This window comes from Zosterops lateralis (genome assembly GCF_965231275.1).
Source record: "Zosterops lateralis genome assembly, chromosome: 2".
Taxonomy (NCBI): Eukaryota; Metazoa; Chordata; class Aves; order Passeriformes; family Zosteropidae; genus Zosterops; species Zosterops lateralis.
The window spans coordinates 113,912,840-113,933,244 of record NC_139763.1 but is presented as its reverse complement, the minus strand read 5'-3'; the positions used below and the strand labels follow the sequence as shown (position 1 = coordinate 113,933,244).

General features: G+C 41.3%; 1 protein-coding gene across 4 annotated transcripts; it reads left to right on the top strand.

The window, feature by feature from the left end:
• The first annotated feature begins 603 nt into the window (after positions 1 to 603).
• LOC310922003 (protein EURL) lies at positions 604 to 19,307 on the top strand. 4 transcript variants are annotated; one of them, XM_083882271.1, is made up of 5 exons: positions 604 to 703; positions 1,044 to 1,173; positions 13,800 to 14,027; positions 17,220 to 17,282; positions 18,312 to 19,307. In XM_083882271.1, the coding sequence occupies exons 2-5, from the start codon at positions 1,050 to 1,052 to the stop codon at positions 18,470 to 18,472; spliced, it is 576 nt and encodes a 191-aa protein (XP_083738397.1). In that variant the 5' UTR covers positions 604 to 703; positions 1,044 to 1,049; the 3' UTR covers positions 18,473 to 19,307. The 4 variants fall into 4 exon arrangements, with proteins under 4 accessions (XP_083738397.1, XP_083738396.1, XP_083738398.1 ...); XM_083882270.1 differs by having other exon boundaries at positions 13,512 to 14,027; XM_083882272.1 differs by lacking the exon at positions 13,800 to 14,027.
• The last annotated feature ends 1,098 nt before the right edge of the window (positions 19,308 to 20,405 follow it).

Below are 20,405 nucleotides of genomic sequence, written 5' to 3'. Positions count from 1 at the left end.
GGAGCGGTGTGGACGCAATCCTGTGCCCTGTGCTTCAGGATAACCCTGCCTGGGCAGGGAGGTGGCACCAATGACCCTCCGTGCGCCCTTCAAACCGTACCCAAAATCTGCCATTCTGTCACTGGCTGTGGCTTCATCCTCGGAGCGCCGGCAGAGCCCTGACCGGGTTTTAACACCAGTTTCTGAACGGAATAGATATTCCTTCCATCACGGTGCCTTTTTTATTTTTTAGCCCCGATCTCTAACCAAACCTAACCACCCTGTGGCGCTCAGTATTGACGCTGTCAGCAGGCGCGGAGGCCCTGTGGGCGAACCCCGCCGGGCAGCCCCAGCCGCCACAGGGGCAGCGCCGCCACACCGCCCGCGCGGCGCAGACCAACTGCTGCGGGCTGCGGGGGGGGGGGGGGGAGCGCCGCCGCTCTCCGCCGCCCTGTCCGCTCAGAGGGCCGGAGAAATACGAGCTTCACGTTTCTTCCGCTTCGCTGTCCTGCTCCGAGGCGACTCCAGCTGCTCGGGGGCGGTGGGGCGCGGCCCGGGCCACGCGGTGTTCCCCCCCGTGCCGCCGGGCCGTGGTGGCGGCCGGAAGAGGCGGGCGGTGCCCGGCGCCGAGAGCTCCGGCGGCGGCGGCGGCGTGGGCGGCCGGCCGGACAAAGCGGAGTGGGGGCGGCCGTGAGCGGGGACGGGATTCGGGATCAGATTTGCGGTAGGGGATGGGGCAGAGCCGGAGATATCGCGGTACGGGCGGTGGCGGGGCGTCCGCGCCGCTGGCGCGCAGAGAGGGAGAGAGGGATGGAATGGGCAGCGATGATGGAGCTGGTGATGGAGGTGCTGGAGAGCAAGGCGGGACAGGACGGGGCAGCCTTCGGGCCAGGAAAGGGGAAAGTCTCGATCCGTGCCGGCCTCGCTGTGCGGCCTGGTCTCAGTTTCTCTAAAGGGAAAACTTTGCCGGGACGCTCCCGCCCTCGTTCCACCCCTGCTCTCCCCCTGTACGGGCGCGGAGCAACAATAACCCTCCCGCCCCTTGGCGCCGTCCCCCTCCCCAGGGCACTATGAACGAGGAGCAGTTCGTGAGCATCGACTTGGACGATGACAACATCTGCAGCGTCTGCAAGCTGGGCACCGAGAAGGAAACGCTCTCCTTCTGCCATGTCTGTTTCGAGCTGAACATCGAAGGTGAGTGAGGCTGGGAGAGGGGCCCTGCCGGGGCTGAGGGCACAGCCGGCTCTGCCCGGAGCTCCCGTGGAGTTCCAGTGGGTTTGGAAACCGTCTGTCTGTGGAAAGTTTTAAACCCGTTTGCTTTCTAGCTCCTTTCCTGTAAGGGTGGGCACTGCTCCTCCAGGCGTGAAGGCGAGCACCCCTCTTTCCAGAGCCTCTGGAATGCCCTGGTGTTTATTCCACCTTCTGGTGTTAGACCTCAGATATGGAACTCGGGATCTGAATCACCTTCTGCCTTTATTCAGCTGGTTTGCTCAGTAATTAGAGGGGGTCTATGTATCGAACAAGCTTAAATTGCAAATTTTATAGCATAATATTGGTGTTTTTGGAAGCAGATCACTTTACTTTCACTAGATCTGTTCAGGGGATTATTTCTTTTTGTTTTTATAAAATGTTGGTATGTGTTATATGATAAAGCAGGATTCATTATCAAAGCTTCCTAAAGTCTGCAAATTAAGGAGTAGAAATTCTGACCATCTTTTAAAAGCCTAATCTTGTAAACTCATTTTGGCCTCCAGAATAGTATTTTTAAAAATTTAAACCTGTTTTGGTAAAGAATTTCCCCATCTTGTTGCTTTTCTCCATGCCTGAATGAGCAGTAGATTAGCTTTGTCTCTTTTTAAAGTCAAACTGCTTGGCTTTGGAGCAACAAAGTAACTTCTTCCACTTATATGGAGTCGTCTCCACCAATTATATATAGATATGACTACCCAGAGTAATTTATGTTGCTGTGAGGCAATTGAATATGAAAATCTCAACAGTGTGAATGGTTCCCATCATTTATGTTATCATTTCTTGATAACAGTTGGAGACTTTTGTTGCTAGTAAAGGCAGTGTATGTTAATCTGAACAATACTTTGATACTTCAGAAGTAATTGCCATGTTTTTTGCTTTTGTTTAGAAGAGACAACATGCCTGTGTACTTGCACTTTTTGTTAAAACTCAAAGGTAGCAGTCTAACCTAACACAACCTGTCAGTCTGTCTGTGTTTTCTTGTTGTTTTAGAATGTTAGGTTTAGACTTCTCAACATGGAGAGACGGTGTTTCTCTCTCTAGGCTTTAGAAACATAGCAACACAATGAGAATTAAATACTTCCATTACATTACTAATCTAGTCCTGTTTTGAAAGTGTTGAAAGTGATACAACACATTAAAAAAATTACTGGATGGTTCCTGTGCTCTGTTGTTTGAGATAAACTATGGATTTATCAGAGCTGCTTGTTATGGCTGTGACTTTACAAAGTGATTGTGTGTTTTAAGTGGAATGGTTTTGGGATTTTTTGCTCTAAATAGCCTTGAGAGTAGGAAAGACTTAATCTGTGCAAAGCTTTGCATAATCTTCTAAATTTCCAGTTAATTTTAAAAGGAGGCTGCTTGGAATAAAGTAGTGATAAAACGTCCCCTGAAGTTACACGGGCCATTGCAATTCTTTTATTTTGCATAATAAAAGTATCCATATCTTTGATCATGTTTGCATCAAAGTGCTTCAGTTTGTGATAGTCTGTCTTTTGTGTGCCACTTTGAAAAGATGTCCTGTTACTGCTCCCAGGGAGGGAAGGCTTAAAGGTGGCAGAGGCTGTGTCAGTGGCTTTTTATATAGTAATTCTAAGGCTTTTTAGCTGAACTACTGCATGACTCAGCTCTTTACCATGTCTGTGGTCACACTTTCCCTACTTTTGACATATCTCTACACTCCTGTATTTTTTTGTGACAAAGATTGATTTTTAGGCATCTAAAATAAGTCCTCTGGCAGCCCTGGGTACAGCACGAGCTGGGTAATTCGCTAACACACAAGGTTACATTGGGTGTTTTCATACTGACCCTCCTGATTGTGTTTTAGTGGAGTTCACATGCATTAAAACTTGTTGAATAGAATCAGCAAGTCATACCAACTCTTGTAGATGTGTTATCCCACACTTACAAATGAGTGTAAGTAGATCTTGCTGGTAGAGAGAGTCTTTTTATTGAGCATCATATTTAAAACTGTCAGCAATTAAAACCCATACATATATGAAGTATTTCAGGAAGTGAGTTAGGCAGTTCTAAAAAGATACTCATGCAACAGAACAGCTAAGACAGGCTTGCTCATTTTTGATGTTGAGGTGCATGTGGAGCTGCTCCCTCGGAGAGGCAGGAAATAGATGCTGGTGGAGAGCAGGCAGGCTATTAGTCACAGCTCAGCATCCTGCAGGATGCTTGAGTACTCCCACTGTTTGCAGCACCCTGTTAACTCCCATGTGTTAAGTGCTGTCTGAATTAACTGGAATGTATGGCACCTTCTGGGTGAAAGACCGTGCAGTCTGCAGCAGGAGCTGGGTCAGGATAGGAAGGAGTATTACAGATGGATGTGCAAGGGCAAACAGTGGGCTTGGCAATCAGGTTTGCAGTCGGACTCAATGATCTTAAAGGTTTTTTCTGACCTAAATACTTCTGATCTGTGAGTCTAGGTATGAAATTCTGGAAGTAGGCTTCCAAGCTTTCTTTTTTTAGTGGGGTGTCATATTTGTAATGCTTTAATAAAACTGATGAGGACAATTCTGTTTCCCCTTATGCCAGCAGCATCTGACTGCTTAAGCCTGGACACGGCAAATCCATGTGCTGGGAACTGATGCAGCTGAAACAGACTTTCTCAAGTGTCTATGAACAAAATACTGCAGAAGTCTAATTTACTGAGCTGCACTTAATTACGGTGTAATCTAGTGATGGTGTAAGTATGGTGTCATCAGTATCTTTGCATCTCCTGGCATCTGTGAGTTCAGCAGCTGACACAGGCTTACCTGTGTCTCAGTGGTGGTGATGTTGATTGGCTTGAGTCAGTAAAAGGAGGAGTTAGAAATGGGGGACTTGGAGACCATCCCCATGTCTGAAAATTACTCCTTTCTGGATTAGTGTTGTGACATGGCCAGCCATTCCTTTCCTGGCATTGGAATGTTTATTTGTAACCTTTATTATGTTTGGACAGTATCTTGGTAATGTTCCATAACTGGGGGGGGAAAATTGAGTTTCTCCTATAGTCCTTTATAGAGAATGCTGCTCTACAGAAAGCTTAATCTGTTGTCTGTCTTGATTAAATAACTGCTGAATTTCTAAATAAGGAAGTCAGTTACTGTGTCATACTTTGGTTTTTATCAGCTATCAGGTCTCCATCATGATTTTTCTAATAGTAGATTTTTAGTATTTTAGTGCAATAAAACGATATCTTAGCCTAATCTGTGATTATGATTCTTGCTAAGTTCAGTTAATTCACAGAAACTGCTGGTCTGAGTGTAACTGAGAGATCAGCTGTGGTGTCTGTCCCAGAATTTATTCAGGAGTGATGCATGTGGATTATAGGATCTATTTCTCTGAAGCTGACAGGAAGACTGGTAGCAAGGGCAGAAGAAAAGAGAACCTGGGCATTGGAATCATTAAGGCCAATATGCAGGTTTAAACTTAACCCTGTTAAATGTCATCAATCTTTCTTGAACAAGGAAAGAGCAACGTGCTCAGGAGAGTTTAGTGGTTCTGGTCTTCAGTCTAAAAGAGGTGGGAGCAGTGTTGTCTCTGGAAAGGGCAGTATTTTTTTCCTGTTGCCCTGGCTCATCTGGCTTGCTTAGTTTGAGGATTCACACTCCGGATAGCTGAGTGGACTAAGCTACGCTTAAAGACTTCTATTGCCAAACTAACTTTTGTATCTGAAGATGTGTAGTCAGATGATATAACACAATAGAACATTAATGTGCTTCTTCAAGTTTAAAATATGCAAAGTACTTACATGCGAAATACTAAACGTTTTTAAAAATGAAGCGGATTGTGGACGGTCTTTTTAAAGTTCAGCATGGGGTTTAGAATGTCCTGGTGGGGAGGATCTGCTGGAGTTTGATGTTGGCTTTTTCTTGCCTTGTGCAGATGAAGTGAACATCAGGGATCGTGCATTGTTTGCTTTTCTGAGTAGGTGTCACAGTAGTCATCAGTGGATTGAAACAGGAAATGTTTTAAATTCATACGTGACTGGTTTGCATAAGCCAGGAAATCGTGTGCTGTGTGTTAGTAGAAACAAAGTTCTTCTTTTTAATTACATTAGAATATGAGAAAATTATGACCTGAACTCTGCTAGCAGAGACTACTAACAACAAATCTGCAGTGGTACTTCAAAGTTGAGGAGAAATGCATGAAAACTCAAAAATATGTGCTTGTGTATGTGTAAAAACTGTCTGTAAATGTATACATCAACAAAACCAAAATCCTCTGCCTGCATATGGTGGTGTGAAACTCCAGTTGTAGCATTTCCAAGCTGTGGATGCTCCAGCCCTGGAAGTGTTTTAAGGACAGGTGAGGTGGAGCTCTGAGCAACCTGGTCTGGTGGAAGGTGCCCCTGCCCATGGCATTTTCTTGTCTCATCTTTCCCAACATTCTGGGATCCTCTGGACACCTGTGGAAATCCCAGCTTCAGGATCTTAATACTTGAATGTTTTTGTTTAAACATCAGACTTGGAATTCTGTAATAATTATGGCTTACCTTTGCATTATTTCACATAGTGTATCTGTCTTTAAGTGGGTTTATGCTGGTATTTCTTAATACAGAATTATTTTAAAACCTGCGTTTTCTCACACTCAAGGGTTGTAATGGAGACAAATGGTTATAGAAGTGGAAAATGTGATTGTTTGAGATGACTTTTTACTCTTTTGCTTGTCCAGTGCTGCTAACTACAATAACATCTTGGAGAATGCTGGATGACAAGCAAACTGGCTCACTTCCATTTCTGTTTAGAGCTGAACAGCTGAATAGCAAATGACAGTTCCTGTCCCAGGTCCTGTAATATAAGAGACAGTGTAAGCGCTGGGCATCCATTCCCCTGATTTATGTTGAAGTAGTTGGGTTTCCATGGTCCTTTAAAGTGCTGATAGACTCAGCTTTTGAGGCACTTTCAGCATCAGGTTAGTGCATCTCAGTCTCCAGGCTGAGACAAGGATGTTACAAATAAGTCTGTCTCACCATGTAGCTTTTTTCCTGTTAAGGTCTATAAAATCTTGTATAATATCTTCATTCTGTGTTCATTAAAAAAAAAAAAAAAAAGAGGGGGTAAGCACTCAGATACTCTGATTTCTTTCTTTCTTTTTTTTTTTTTTTTTTTTTTTTTTTTTTTTTTTTTTTTTATTTTTACACCCTACAGAAAAATATCTCACTGAAATAAAATGTGTTGTAAGGTATAGTTGAAAGAAGTGGAAATCACTGCTTGATTTAATTCTGTTCCAGAATATTACACATCCTTATTTTTTCAGTGTTAATGAAATTATAAACAGTAAAATTCTGGCAATAAAAGCTAAAAATTTATATCCTTGCCCTTTAGAGTAGACAGATAAGAACTTGTTTCAAGGTAGCATTTTCAGGCCAGGGCTATGACTCATTTGTGCAAATTTGAATGGACATGTGAAATTAGCTGCAGTTTCCACTAAAGCTCTTAACTACAAATTCAAGTCTGAACATGATTGGAGATGCCGTTCTTACTCTGAATGCTGTACGAGTACCACTGAGTAATGTCAGGCTGTGGAGCTGGTTCAATAAGTACATTTTTGCATTCGTAATGTGTACATTGGGGAGGTTTGTCCATGCAAAGGAGGTAATTGATTATTTATGTTACCTGGCATCGTTCAGCCACCAGAAATACTGGCTTATGACTTCCATTCTCTTCTGGGTCTATTTAACTGATTTTTTTCTTAAAGTATGTAACATAATATTTTCTGTAATGAAGTTTTCATCAGAATGCATTGCTTTGTTTAATACAGTAGCAAACTCTTCTTAGTAAAGTAGTATATAAGGAACATGATTCTTGAAAATATATTTAAGAGGCCAGCTGGATCTCTGTTCTGGTATCTTTGCTCTGTGCTAAAATACAAATGAGCTGAAAGTAATTAAGTGGGAGGTGATTTGTGTGCACACTTGATGTATGGAAAGTACTGGCATTATATGATAGCAAAGACAGAACTTTAAATTATGAATAAGATAATATCTAGTCTTTACAAAGTGTCTGGTTTTAGAAGTTAATGAATGGCACTGGCATTTTCCCTCTAGCCAGTCTAATAAATCATAAGATTTAACTCTCAGACGAGATTGCATGTAAACCCTTAAAAATAGCAGTTGGCTTTATACTTGTCAAGCAGATGTACAGATATACAAATCTCTAATGATCCTGCTTTTCAGTGTTGGCAGAATTGTACAGCTGGAGAATATCAGTTTTCCCCATCCTTGTCATTTAGTTGCATGGATAACTTGTTGTCTTAGTTTATCATGAGCTGCTTGTGTTTCGTGCATTTTGAACAGGTCTTGGGATCTGCTTTTCTGGGAACCCCCCTCTTTCAGCACTCCTGGTAAACAGCTTATGCAGCAGTGGCTTAAAATAGATAGACATGAACATTTCATGTTTTGTGAGGCCTCTCTGTCTGGTGCAGGTCTCTGCACACGAGGTAAAACCACACTGGAGCTCAGAGTGGTCCTTGTGCTCCTATGGACACTCGCAGATGTGCAGGAGCTGTTCCATGAGTTGGCTGAGCATCCCTGTGGACACAGTGCTCCTGAGGGGAGCACTGGAGCATCTCAGAACACACAGTGATGACCTGGGCTCTGAAAGTGGGCAGCCACAGGCAAGAGCTCTTACCTTCTCTAGGGTTAAAGGAGAAGAGCAGAGGTGTCTGTCTCAAATCCCTCTGGAGCTCACTGTTTCAGATGAGGTGAATTGTGCCTCAGAAGCATTTCTTCACTGGCTGTGAAGGCAGGTCTCCACAGCTAACTCAAACTAGAGTCAGATATAGACCTTACCCATAAGTACTTGTGAATTCTTTAAAGGGGCTTCAAGTAACCAATGGCGTAGTACAAACTTATCATTGACTATTCATGAGTCTACAAGTATTCCTGTTAATTTTAGTTCATCTTAGATTCAAGGGGGGTTTTCCACTTCAGCTGCTATTCACCATTGCAAAAAACAATTCGTTTACAGCATTACACTTATAATTGCTAAGAAGGGAATGCAGGCTTTCTTTAATGTTATTTCCAACTGAAGAATCTGAAGGACCAAATGAGATGTTTGGTTGTTTGGGGTTTTTTTTTAAGAGAATAGCAAAGAAATGAAAAAAAAACCCACTGTTGAAGATAAACAAGCAGGCTAATGACCACTGCTTTATTTTCTTCTGTGGAAACATTTGTGGAGGGATGTGGAATAATCTTGGTATTCAAGAACTTTTCTTTTGAATTGGACTTGTTGGTTACTATTATAATCTCCAAATAAGACAACTATTCTAGCCAGCTTCATATAAACATGAGCAAACATTTCAATTCAGTTCTGTGTCTTTATAATGAAGAAGAGTTATACATAGTTCTCAGTGAATCAGTTGCAAAGGCAGAAAGAAGTCTTTGTAGGTTTCTTATCCTGAAAAAACCCAGAAAGCAAAGAAACTTAATTCTGGTAGAAACTCATTTACTTTCAAGTACAAATGCCATAAAATGGAGTAGAATTTGTTAAGATATGATTGCTTACGTGGTTATCTGGTAAATATTCTCCCTGCTTTCAGCTACTTTATAGTTATGAATAAATGGAAGTTACAAAAATGTGTATTAAACTGCCTGATTGCTAGTCATACATCTACAAAATTACTTTGTAGGAGCGGATTAGGAGTCATTTGGACTGCCTACCTTGCATAGCTTACAAATTGAAATAGGATTTGGGTTGACTTTTTTTTTTGCCTAAACATTACACACTTATGTAGGAGGTCCTGTTCTTCAAGTCAATATACAGAGATACTGTTGAGTGAAGTGATCTGTTCATATTTCATCTAGGACACATGAGTTCCTAGAATCAGAAACAATTAATGGATTGTAAGTGCTTACATTGTTTTATGATTTGTCTGGGGGTTTGAGGGCCATGTGCACTTGAGGAACGATGTCTGGCATGAGCTTGTTTCCTAATAGCATCTTTGCTGTCTTAAGTTTATCAGATATGGCCCTCTAGAAATTAGTGAATTTTGTGGGATATTTTTTCATTTTTCCCTGAAGATAAAACTTTTCTACTCTGTGTGATTGTGGGTTTTTTGTTGCTTTTTGAAGTTTGTTTTTTTCCTTCTGTGAAAGAATAAATCTGAAGTGTAGGACATACTTGGACATAGTCTGCAATCCTGTTCTTGGAGAGTAAGGCAAGGGGCAAATGTACACACACCTGCAAATGTGAGGGGGGAAAACGTTGATGGGTTTATGATTGCAGACTTGAAGAACCAGACAAAAAGTAGGAAAGATTCAGGTTGATATTGGCAAGCAGAAATGTGGAGATGGAACTGAAACCCTGTGAAAATCCCTGAAACTCACAATAGCTGTTTATCAAAATTACAGTATTGCTTCTTGTTTTGTACAGAAATCTTGCCACGCTTTATTCATCTCCTGATGTAGAGTGTTGAATAAAGCAATAAAATCACATCATCTTTATATATCACTTGCTCCATGCCAGCTCGCCAGATTGTAGCTTTTTCTGCAGTTGTGATGAAGGGAAAAACATGAAGTAATCTGAGTGGAGTATGAAGTCTTCCCAAAAAGAAATGGATATCTTTTCTGCCTCATAAAGCTGATGGTATTGCCCACAACAGAAGGATTTGTTCCTAAGAACTGTACCCTTACTTGCTGTAATTCTGGTATGTGATTGCTAGTTTGTGCTGGCACAGCAGCTGCTGTCCCTGCTCAGCTCTTCCAGAAGGTTGTCGCTGATGTTCTCTGCATAGGAAAGGCCTAATTGTCTCCTTAGGATAAAAGAGAGATTGATGGTTGTTTTAGTTTTCTGTGTGGTTGTTACAGTAAAATTCCAAGCCAGTTATGTGAAAGCTGAAGCAGGTCTGTTAGCAGTTCTCTACAAAAGTGGTTTGGTTTTGCACATTTTCAGTTCCTTACTTTATTCAAGATTGCTTAAATAAGGCACCTTTGGGCGTTTTTGCAGTGGAGTAAGAGAAGGGGTAGGATGTAAATTCTGATCTTGTATACTGGAAATGTTTCACAATAACCTGCCCTGTGCACAGAAATAGGGACACTGTGGCCAGTATGTGGCATATAAATAGCAAAGCTTGAACTCTTGAAGTAGCATGTTTTTTTCCTTCTGTAGTAATTGCTCATTTCAGGCACTGTTATTACTGAGTTCACATAAAGAGATCTCTTGGAGCAGCATGACTCTAGAATGGGGAAGTTAGCAATGTTTAGAACTCTTAAAAGATAAATTCATCAGAAGGAAAGATTTGAATAACCTTAAGACTTGGGCATAATTCAGTTGGGGCTTCATGAAGTCGTGCTTGCTCTCTTTTTGTGTAACAATTTGTGTGTTGGCTATTTTATGTGGTCTCACTCTACTCTCCTACTGCATGAGTAGCATTTATTCTCATTGAAATAATGAAGCAGTCTCAAAGGAATTTATTTTTTAAGCGATACCATCACTATTCTGTCATTTGTTGTGTGAATGTGTTTGTTAGGTGGGTTCCTTGAGCACTACTGTATGGAAAACTGTGCAAAACCGGGTTTTCAGCCCATTGTTTATTTTCTGTAAGTAAAAGAAAGCACTATGAGCAGCAGCAAAGTAGAATGTTGAAGAATCCATTGGGTAAAAAGCACTGAACAAATCACTTTGGTTTTTCTAGGCTTTGTAGTGTTGTGAATATATTTGCCTTATAATTTCACTTGACAGTGTTTGCTTTCCCTTGATGGCTTAAAGATTTAAGGTTTCCATCATGCTATTTGAGTTAAGCAGGCTTGCTCTATTTAAATGGTGCTGATAAGTGTGAAAGCAAATGGCTTGTCTTTCTTGTTTTCAGTAGAAATGTTTGTTGGGGTTTTTTAAGTGTCTGTAAAGATAGGTAAAATAGCATAGCAAGTAGGCAGCAGATTATGCAGAGCTTAAGAAAAGTTGGTGAATATCTGTTTGCTGAAAGAGGCTGAAAAGTTTTTTGAGTTTTGGAGTGAGAATCTTGACTGCCCACTGAAAGGAAGTTTACTCCAGAACTTCTTTCTTAAAAGGTGCCTCTGGGTAGTATGTGAATTTTGTATCTTCTAATAGTTACCTCATGAACAGAAGGAACATCTGTTTTCATGACTTTACTTTTTTTTCCCTGCTGCTAAGAAAAAAATAAATTCCAATACTGTTTTCTTTTATTTTCCAGTTTTTTAGACATTTTGTGCCATAAATTGTGTGCACTCTCAGAAACTCAGCCTGAAAATAATGCACTTAAGTTTCAGTGCTGCCCTAAGAGTGGAAGATCAACAATTTATAATGGCTGCTCTTGATGTTTGAGCTCGCCAACTTCAAACAGCAGTTACCAGCAAGTGATATAATCAAAATGAAGTGCTTGGATTTGTTTTCACAGTTTCATGTTAAAAAATTTACCTTTTCCAATTAGTTTTGAGAGTACTATGGGGTTTCATGTCATTCAGTGACTTTAAAACAAACATTGTATCATTTGTTAATTGTTTGGGGTGGTGAGATTGCACTTTACCACAAGAATTTAAGAGAGTAAATCAGATAGAACTGAGACTTGCTGTAACATGTAGCTTTCTTCTAAAAGTCTGTAAATGTCTTTGTTTACCAGATTTTGTTATGTGTTGTATTTCGAGGTTTTTCTTTTATTTTAGTTGCTTTTAATGGCTAAAAGGTAGGATGGCTGCAGGTTGGTTCATGTTACCTAAGTTCAGAGGTCCAGTTACATTGTTGGTTTAAATACTTCGGCATGAAGCACTCTCAGCCTCTGGTTTGCATGTATATTACTGCAATTTGAAGTGACAAATTTGTTAGACAGAATTAGTTTTCATTGTATTGGGAACCTCCCAAGTAGTATATGGGGTACTGAGATAAATTACAAACTGTTCATTACTCTGGACTTGGATTCTGAATCTGCTGTGTAGGTGAATCTGAAGAAAAATAAATACCCACTGAAGCTGCAGAAAGTAATTTTGTACTGGGGCACTATTAACTTTCTGGAATAGTCATTTCTCATACCATCTGTGTTCACTCATCAACTGCAGAACTTCACAGATTGTGTTCCTTTTTAACCTGTCAATCACTAGCAGTTACTTAGAGGTTTAAGTTACCTGCTGTAGCTATTTGTACAGCCTTTGAGGGAGGATGAGCAAAGAGGAGAATAAACATCCATCTTGTGTGGTGTCATGGTTTAACCAAAGTGGGATGGGGAGAGAGTTTTGGCTTGTGGGTTGAGACAAAGACGGTTTCAAAGGGAGAGCAAAAGCTGCCCATGCAAGCAAAGCAAAATAAGAAATTGGTTCACTGCTCCCTGTGGTTGGGCAGGTGTTCAGCCATCCCCAGGAGAGCAGGGCTCTGTCGTGCATAATGGTGACTTGGGATGACAAACACCATCACTCCAAACATTCCTTCCTTCCACCTTCTTCCCCCAGCTTTATACACTGAGCCTGATGCCGTATGGTGTGGAATATCCCTTGGCTCAGCTGGGATCAGCTGTTCCAGCTGTGTCCTTTCCCAGCTCCTTGCATGCCCCCAGCCCTCTCGCTGTCAGGGTAGTGAGAGAGGCAGAAAGGGCCTTGACTGTGTGTAAGCCCTGCTCAGTGATAATGAAAACACTGCAGCACAAATCAAAAACACAGCCCCATATTATACTGGGATCAAGATTAACTCTGTCCCAGCCAAAACCAGCATCCCTCAAATGAATTTCAGGACAGTTTAATGTTGGCAAGCATTGCCAGTATTAGACCTTCCTTCTCTGGCTAGGCTGCAGGTTTGTACCAGTGCAGTGGTACCTTTGTGTACCTTTGCACTGGTATATTACACCAAAATAATAAACTATGACTGAAATCTGAGTTACGTTTGACCACTTGAATGAGACAAGCCTGCACTCGGCAGTATTTGAGCAGATGGCTCATAACATTATGCATAAAAGATGGGTGCTTGTACGAGTGCTGTCAAAATACTCTTCAGGATCGTTCTATAGAGCTTGCTGATACACAGTTGGATTTATTTTACTCATTCAGCTTATACACTTGTGTGATGCAGCATGTGTGGAGCTGTCAGTTTGCCTCATCTCTGTCACCATGCAAGAGTCACACACTGGAGTCCTGCTCTAGAGGTTATGGTGTGCAAAACACTTTGCATGACAAAGACTCAAGCCTGAGGGAAACCTCACAAATTTTGGACTGTGAGGTACCCTTGTTTGCTTCAGTGATAAGGCTGTTGATAGGAAAGCATCACTAAAGTTTGTTTTCTCGGTTGCTTGTGAGTAAAGATTTTAAAAAATTAGCAGTAAGTGAACTTCTTTCTCTTGTGTCTTCACAGGAGTACCAAAGTCAGACCTTCTACATACAAGATCTTTAAGGGGGCACAGAGACTGCTTTGAAAAGTTCCACTTAATAGCAAATCAGGACTGTCCACGATCAAAGCTCTCTAAAAGTCCTTATGCAGAAGTAAAAAATATCTTGAGCAAAAAAATTAACCGGATCATACAATACGCACAAAACAAGGATTTAGACTCTGATTCTGAAAGCTCAAAACCTTCCCAACACCAGCTTTTTAGCTTCAGACATAAGACTGACAGAAAATTACTGACACAGTTTGACTCCCCAGTCCCTAGATACTCTGCAAAATGGATAGATGGGAAATCTGGAGGCATCTCAAGCTGCTCACAGACTCTGCTGGAACCAAAAGAACCCAGAGATTTCAGACTCGGTGCTGCCTTCTGCTGCAGCAGCGTTCTGTGGCCCAACCGCAGCCAAGTGCAGAAGGGTGAAAAAGCTGAAGGTGATTCACTTGCCAGTGTTCATAGGAGACATCCTCAGCACAGCAGGGAGGAACGTGAGTATGCATCCATTTACACACAGCCTAGCAAGCAAGGGAGTTCTTTCAAATACCTGTTGACCCCTTCATGTCTCCCACAGGGCATTAGTTCTCATCCTGGAGTCCAGCATGTAAAATCAGTGGGGGGAAAAAAGAGTTACCTGCCTGAGCAAACGGGGTGGTTTGGCTGATTTATGTTTGTGGGTTTCTTTTGGTTTTTTTATTTTATTTTACTCTTAGCTGTAGCCCAGCATGATACAGGACATGTCTAATTTATGCAAAAAAAGTCGTTTCAATACGTTATTACTCTCTGCCTGTGGAGGTGGAGGTTACTCGACTCCTGCAAATCTCTCTTATTGAACTTGCACAGTGCCCTGAGTTACATTTCACAGAGACCTGCCCTAAGCAAGTGGGGAAATTAGAGGTCACGTAGCAGAACAAACTTGTGAAATAATCTTAATAGTAGGATACTTTTGTTGTGCATTTTACTGGACTTGTTTTTCCCTTGTGTTTGTTGAGCATAAGAAGTTGGGAAGGCCCTTCTGCCACCATGTCTTCTTTTAGGCTGTAGCAGAAGACCTGAGCTATCTTTTGATGACTGTGGTGATAATGAAAATAAGAGGAAATTAGTTTCCCTGTTGTTGAAGAAGATCACTAGAAGAAATCTTTAGAAAAATCTAGGATATTCTAGTGTCTCTGGAATCAGGCTGCATAAAATGTGTTAGGAGTGGATTCCTAGAGGTTTGTGCTGTTATCATCCTGCTTTTTGGGCAATACTTCGTCCTGAGCTGGTGTATGTCCACTCTTACTTCTGTAGATGAGGAAAGTAATTGGAAAGGGTTTCTGAACTTCAAAAGACCTGAGAAAGCAAATAAAAGCACTGATAAAATATTCCAAGGAAAAACAGGTGGTGAACAACAAGGTAATAGTGGAATCAGAATGTCAGAAGAGTCAGAGAAAGAGATACTGTAAAAAGTTGGAATTGGCTTCTTTAGCCTCCCATTTTTTTTTAAACAAACTGACAATTCTGTCCTTGCAAAGCTGAGTCATTCCTCATTCTTTATGAAAGGATTTTACTTAACTGCTGCATGATGCGTCACATTGCATTTGTAGTGAATTAATAGCCTTAAAGCCATAAATCAAAACAGACACACTGGGCTTTTTGACCACCTGTCTGCTGGAGTCGTGAATTGGGATTACATAAATCAGGACAGCATATAACAGGAATTAGGGAAGCTTGACCTTGTTTATGGGGTTGTCTAACTGAAGTTAGTGACTTGAAATTCATCTCCAACTCTTGATTTTGGGATGGGAACATAAATCTGCATTGAGTACAATAACAGGTTTTTTCTTCTGTTATGACTACCTAATGCAGCTTTGCGGCATTTTTGCTTGTATTTTGCAGTGTTTACCTTTAAAAGCCATTTATTTTGGAGGCTCTATGATTATATAAAGTTTCTATGTTAGACAAAAACTTAGACTGCCAGAATTAGGTACAGAATTAGGTACTGCAATGCTTTCACTCTTAACAATATAGCTATCTACTGAAATAAAAAAAAGTATTAATGGAACTGTAAATAGCTTGGCCAGTATTTCTTCAGAATTTACCTCAGCTGTGGATAGAATAATGTTTTACCACTTAAATTCAGTGCTCCATTCTTTCTCCCTTTCCCTTCTGTATCAGAATTATGTGTCATGAAACAGTCCCATCTCAAAACACTCAAGTGAAACATGTGAACCAGCCTGTCTGCCAGATGACAAAATGTTAATGAAAATGCTGAAGAATGAGGAAGTAACATCCTACCACTGGTATAAAAGGAGGGGGGGGGAATCTTGACATTTTTAGCTGTTGATTACTATATTAAATTTGGTTCAGGGTTTTCAGTTCTTAAAGGGTGGTAAGGTAAGGTGTGAGAAGGGACTTTTCAGGTTTGTTGATAGCTGAAGATAGGAAGGAGCACCATTTTACCTGGCTGATAGAAGAGAAAGGTGAACCTATTTTAATCTTAGCTGGGATTATGTCTCAAGTACCAAGTCTTAGCTATTGCCAGCTTATTTAGTTTGGCAGTACTGTCAGCAGTTTAACATCCCACAGCTGCCAGCTGTGAGAAAGTTTGAAAGGCAAGGCTTAGGATAATCAAATAATCCAGTGGGTAGCTAAACCCCATCTTTTTCAGAACTCTGGACTTTAAATTTGCCATGTAGAAATCTTCTGCACAGAGAAATCTCTGGAAAAAAAAGCTGCAGCATCATTTTTTTTCTCTCAAGTAGGCAATGAGAGCTTTGCTAAGCTGTAGCAGAAACAGCTTGCTGAAGTTTAAGAACAGTGGTTTAGAATTGCAAGGTGTTAAAGCTCATGCCACCTGCGGTGTTCAGATTGTGACTTTTCACCGTGGTGACAGGGGCACCTCAGTAGCAGGCATGGCACCATGTGTGCCCACTGCAGGGTTGAGGAAATCCTAGGAAGCAGGACGCTGCTTCCCTGCTGTTGATCAAGGTCAGTGAAGAATACTTTCACAGTTCCCTCCTCTGAGGCTTAAGGTATATTTTCTGTGAGGATGATACAGAAGGGCTTTTGAATGATACAAAGGATCTCGTAGTTATCACCAGGAGCACAGAAGGAAACCTATTTTTATATGCTGGTCTTCATATCAAGCCAGGATTGTCCTTCATTTGTCACTAAGATACTCGCTGGAAACTGTGTATGTTATTCCTGTATGCATAAAGCACAGACTTGGGTAACCAAAACAGGGAGCCACAGGCTGAAAATTCTGTCAGGAAGCTGCTTCTTGCAGGCTGCAAGTTGTAGCAGGACATAGCTCAGAATTGTCCCCTTGCCCACAATTAAACAGATCTGCCTGGAGGGGTTGCACTGGGGAAATCATGTTTTGCACTGAGAGGAGGGTGGAGTAGTTAAATGTGCCAAGCAGTTCTGATTCTGAATGCTACTGTTTTCAGGGCTTGATTTTTAACCTTTTTGACATTAAAGAGAGGGTTTCCTAATGGAGTAAATCCTTGCCTGTATCAACATTAAAAAGAGAATTTTCAGACTTTCCTCAAATGAGTGATAAATACTGTTATCTCTGACTTACTGCCATGCATCTGTTGATTATTAGGATGCAAATAGGAGAAATCTCGAGAAAATAGGAGTCTGCTTAGGGATGCTTATGTGACTTTGGTAGTAGTAATAACAGATTTTTATTGTTGCAGTGACTACAATGACTCTAGGAGAGTTAAAGCAACTTAATGAAAAACTGCTCAAGCAAATCCAGGGTGAGAATTTTTCAATAGTCTTTGTTTTGAGTTTGTGGTGCTTTGTCATTAAAAATGCTCTGATATTAAAAAAGAAATTTTGATTCCTTTCTGTCATTTAAGTTTTTAACTGAAATCTCTTGTGTTGCATGGAAGTGTGTGATATAGAGAGATTTCTAGGTGCTTTCAGCTTTAATCTGCTTTGGTGCTGCAAATTTGCACAGTATTCTCTTTAAGAATTTGACTAGAACCATAGAATTGCTAAGGTTGAAAATGACCCTTAAGATCATCAAGTGCAACCATTAACCCAGCACTGCTGAGTCCCTCACTAAACCAAGTGGTTCCTAAATCTCCACATCTCCATGTCTGTTAAATCCCTCCAGGGGTGGTGATTCCACCACTTGCCTGGGCAGCCTGTTTCAGTGCATGACAATCCTTTCCATGAAGAAATGTTTTCAATCTAACTTTGCCTAGTGCAAACTAAGGCCACTTCTTCTCATCCTGTCACTTGTTACCTGAGAGAAGAGTCTGATCCCACCTGGCTCCACCCTCTTGTCAGTCAATTGTAGAGAATGATAAGGTTTCCCCTGAGCCTCCTTTTCTTCAGGCTGAGTCCCCTCAGCTGCTCCTTATCAGCCTTGTGCTCCAGACCATTCCCCAGCTCTGTTCCCTTCTCTGGACATGCTCCAGCACCTCCATGTCCTTGCTGTGAGGGTCCCAAAACTGAGCACAGGATTTGAGGTGTGGCCTCAGCAGTGCCCAGCACAGAGGGATGATCTCTTCCCTCGTCCTGCTGATCCAGGCCAGAGTCAGCTTTGTTTGGAGTTCTAAACTGGTCCTCCTTGGCTCAGGGTGTCTATAACTAGAAACAAAGTGATGCTGTTCAGTTTGCAATACATACAAAGCTGTGCTGGAGCCAGGAAAAGCAGAGTTCCTGTGCGTGATCCCACTTAAATGTCTGTGCCTCTTCCTCAGCGTTGTTTGTCAGTGTTTCCCTAAGCCTGTGTCAGTACAGGGACCAAGTGCATTGACCCAGTGCTGTTGTTGCAGATGTGTTTGAGGAGCTGACACAGCAGGTGCAGGAGAAAGACTCGCTGGCCTCTGAGCTCAACGTGCGCCACATTGCCATCGAGCAGCTGCTGAAGAACTGCTCCAAACTGCCCTGCCTGCAGATGGGAAGAACAGGGATGAAATCCAATGTACCCATATGAAGGGAGGTACCTTCCAGCCCCCCTAGAGCAAACTGTCCCTATTCAGTACAGCTGCACCCATATTTAGAAGCTTTGGAGAAAACTTGGGCAGCTTTCTCTTTGTATTCGTAATCCATGGGAAGTCTTATTCCACTTGGGGCTTAACAAAAAGGGCAAATATTTTGGCTATTAAAATCTACTGAAATATGGTTTATTCACATTTGGGGATTATTATTTCTTTCCCATAACTACACATGAGCCTTGAAACGAATTCTGTGTTTTGTTGATGGTAAAATTGTTTCTAGCAAAGAATGACCTGAAGCCTGTAAAGCTGCCTCCTTCATACAGAGGACAAAATAAAAATTTGACTTTTGATCAGGTCTGATCATGTTACATCCAAGAGAGCTTTAAGGGGAGAACAGTATTAATGAAACTCATGTTTTCTTATTTATTATGAGCAATATTTTATTATTGAAATTTTTTACTAAATAAATATCACTATTTTAGGTACCTTTCCAGATCTCTTTGTAAAATGTCTCAATTACTCTGTGTAACATTTATGCCTTGTGTATGATTGTTTATCTTTTTCAGGTCAGTATCTTTCATGATACAATTTTAAAAAGCATTATTTCCCAAAGAGATGAATTTCACATGTTGGAGAAAAAACTCTAGTGGTGTACCACTTATTTTTATCAGCTTTATAACTGAAGAATTTGGTTCATGAGATGTTTAAAAAAAAGCACAGCGCTTGCTTTAAATTAAAAAAAATAATAATCCATACTTCGATTTTAATGCATAGAAGTTGAAGTTGTTTTATATGTGTGAAATTTTCAATGCTGAAAAATTACTTTGATGAAACTCAATAAATTTGTAATACTACACTGCCTCGTTATGATTTCTTTATAAAGTTGGATCAGACTGATAAAGTTCTGAAATGCAAGTAGTAATGGTACATTATAAATCAGAACAGCCTTTGCATTTTTAAAACTTTTATCAGACTACCATGGCAATAAATCTTAGTCTCTCCCAAAAATACTGCAGGGCTGCATTTACATAGCTGAAAGCTGCTGAGTTGCACTGAAAAAATGTGGGGGAGAATGAGTGGAAAATACAGACACACACACACAAAAAAAGTTAAAAGTCAAATTTTGTGCTTTTGGTTCTTTAAGTGAAAATGGAGTAACTTCTGTAGCTGAGCCGAAGGCATGAATAGCATGAAAAAAGCTTTAGGTTTGATTTTAAACTCAAGCTGAGACATAAGCCAAAGTTCAAAGTAGGTTTAGTGATTGACCTATGTGTAGTGATAACTGGGTGTCATAGGACAGGTTGGTTTTGTGTTTTTATTACTTTTTATTGATTCTTTCCATATCCTCTAGCTGTTCCAAAGCCCTTCCACAAATGCATGAGCAGGGGCTTGAGCTTATCTGAGTATTTTGTGGTTCAGGAGGGGGAAAAAAACAAAGCATCATTGCTTGTGTATGCAAGTGGGCCCTAGAAAATCGCTGATTCGAGTTGTCAGAAGATGGATTAATCTCCATGTGCAAGTCTGTTGGTAGAGACCTTGTTGATTCAGTACCAAGCTATAAGGGTCAGGTCAGAGAAGGACCTGAGGATCCTGGTGGAGAGCAGACTATCCCTGAGCCAGCAGTGCCCTCGTGGCCAAGGAGGCCAATGGGATCCAGAGATGCATTAGGAAGAGCATTGCCAGCAGGTCAGGAATCCCTGTCCCTCTGCTCAGCCCTGGTGAGGCACATCTGGAGTGCTGTGTCCAGTCCTGGGCTCCTCAGTCCATGGAGCTCCTGGAGCAGCTCAGCAGAGGTTACAGAGATGATGAAGGGATGGAGCATCTCTCTTATGGGGAAATGCTGAGGGAACTGGGGCTGTTCAGCCTGGAGAAGAGATGACTGAGATGGGACCCCATCAGTGTCCATCAGTGCCTGCAGGGAGGGGTCAG

What these genes read in the sequence shown, in the direction of transcription:
- LOC310922003 (XM_083882270.1), top strand. Translation starts at nt 1,050, where the DNA reads ATGAACGAGGAGCAGTTCGTGAGCATCGACTTGGACGATGACAACATC. An exon ending in TCAGCACAGCAGGGAGGAAC is followed by an intron (nt 14,028 to 17,219) that starts GTGAGTATGCAT and finishes TTATTGTTGCAG; the next exon opens with TGACTACAATGACTCTAGGA. An exon ending in ACTGCTCAAGCAAATCCAGG is followed by an intron (nt 17,283 to 18,311) that starts GTGAGAATTTTT and finishes CTGTTGTTGCAG; the next exon opens with ATGTGTTTGAGGAGCTGACA.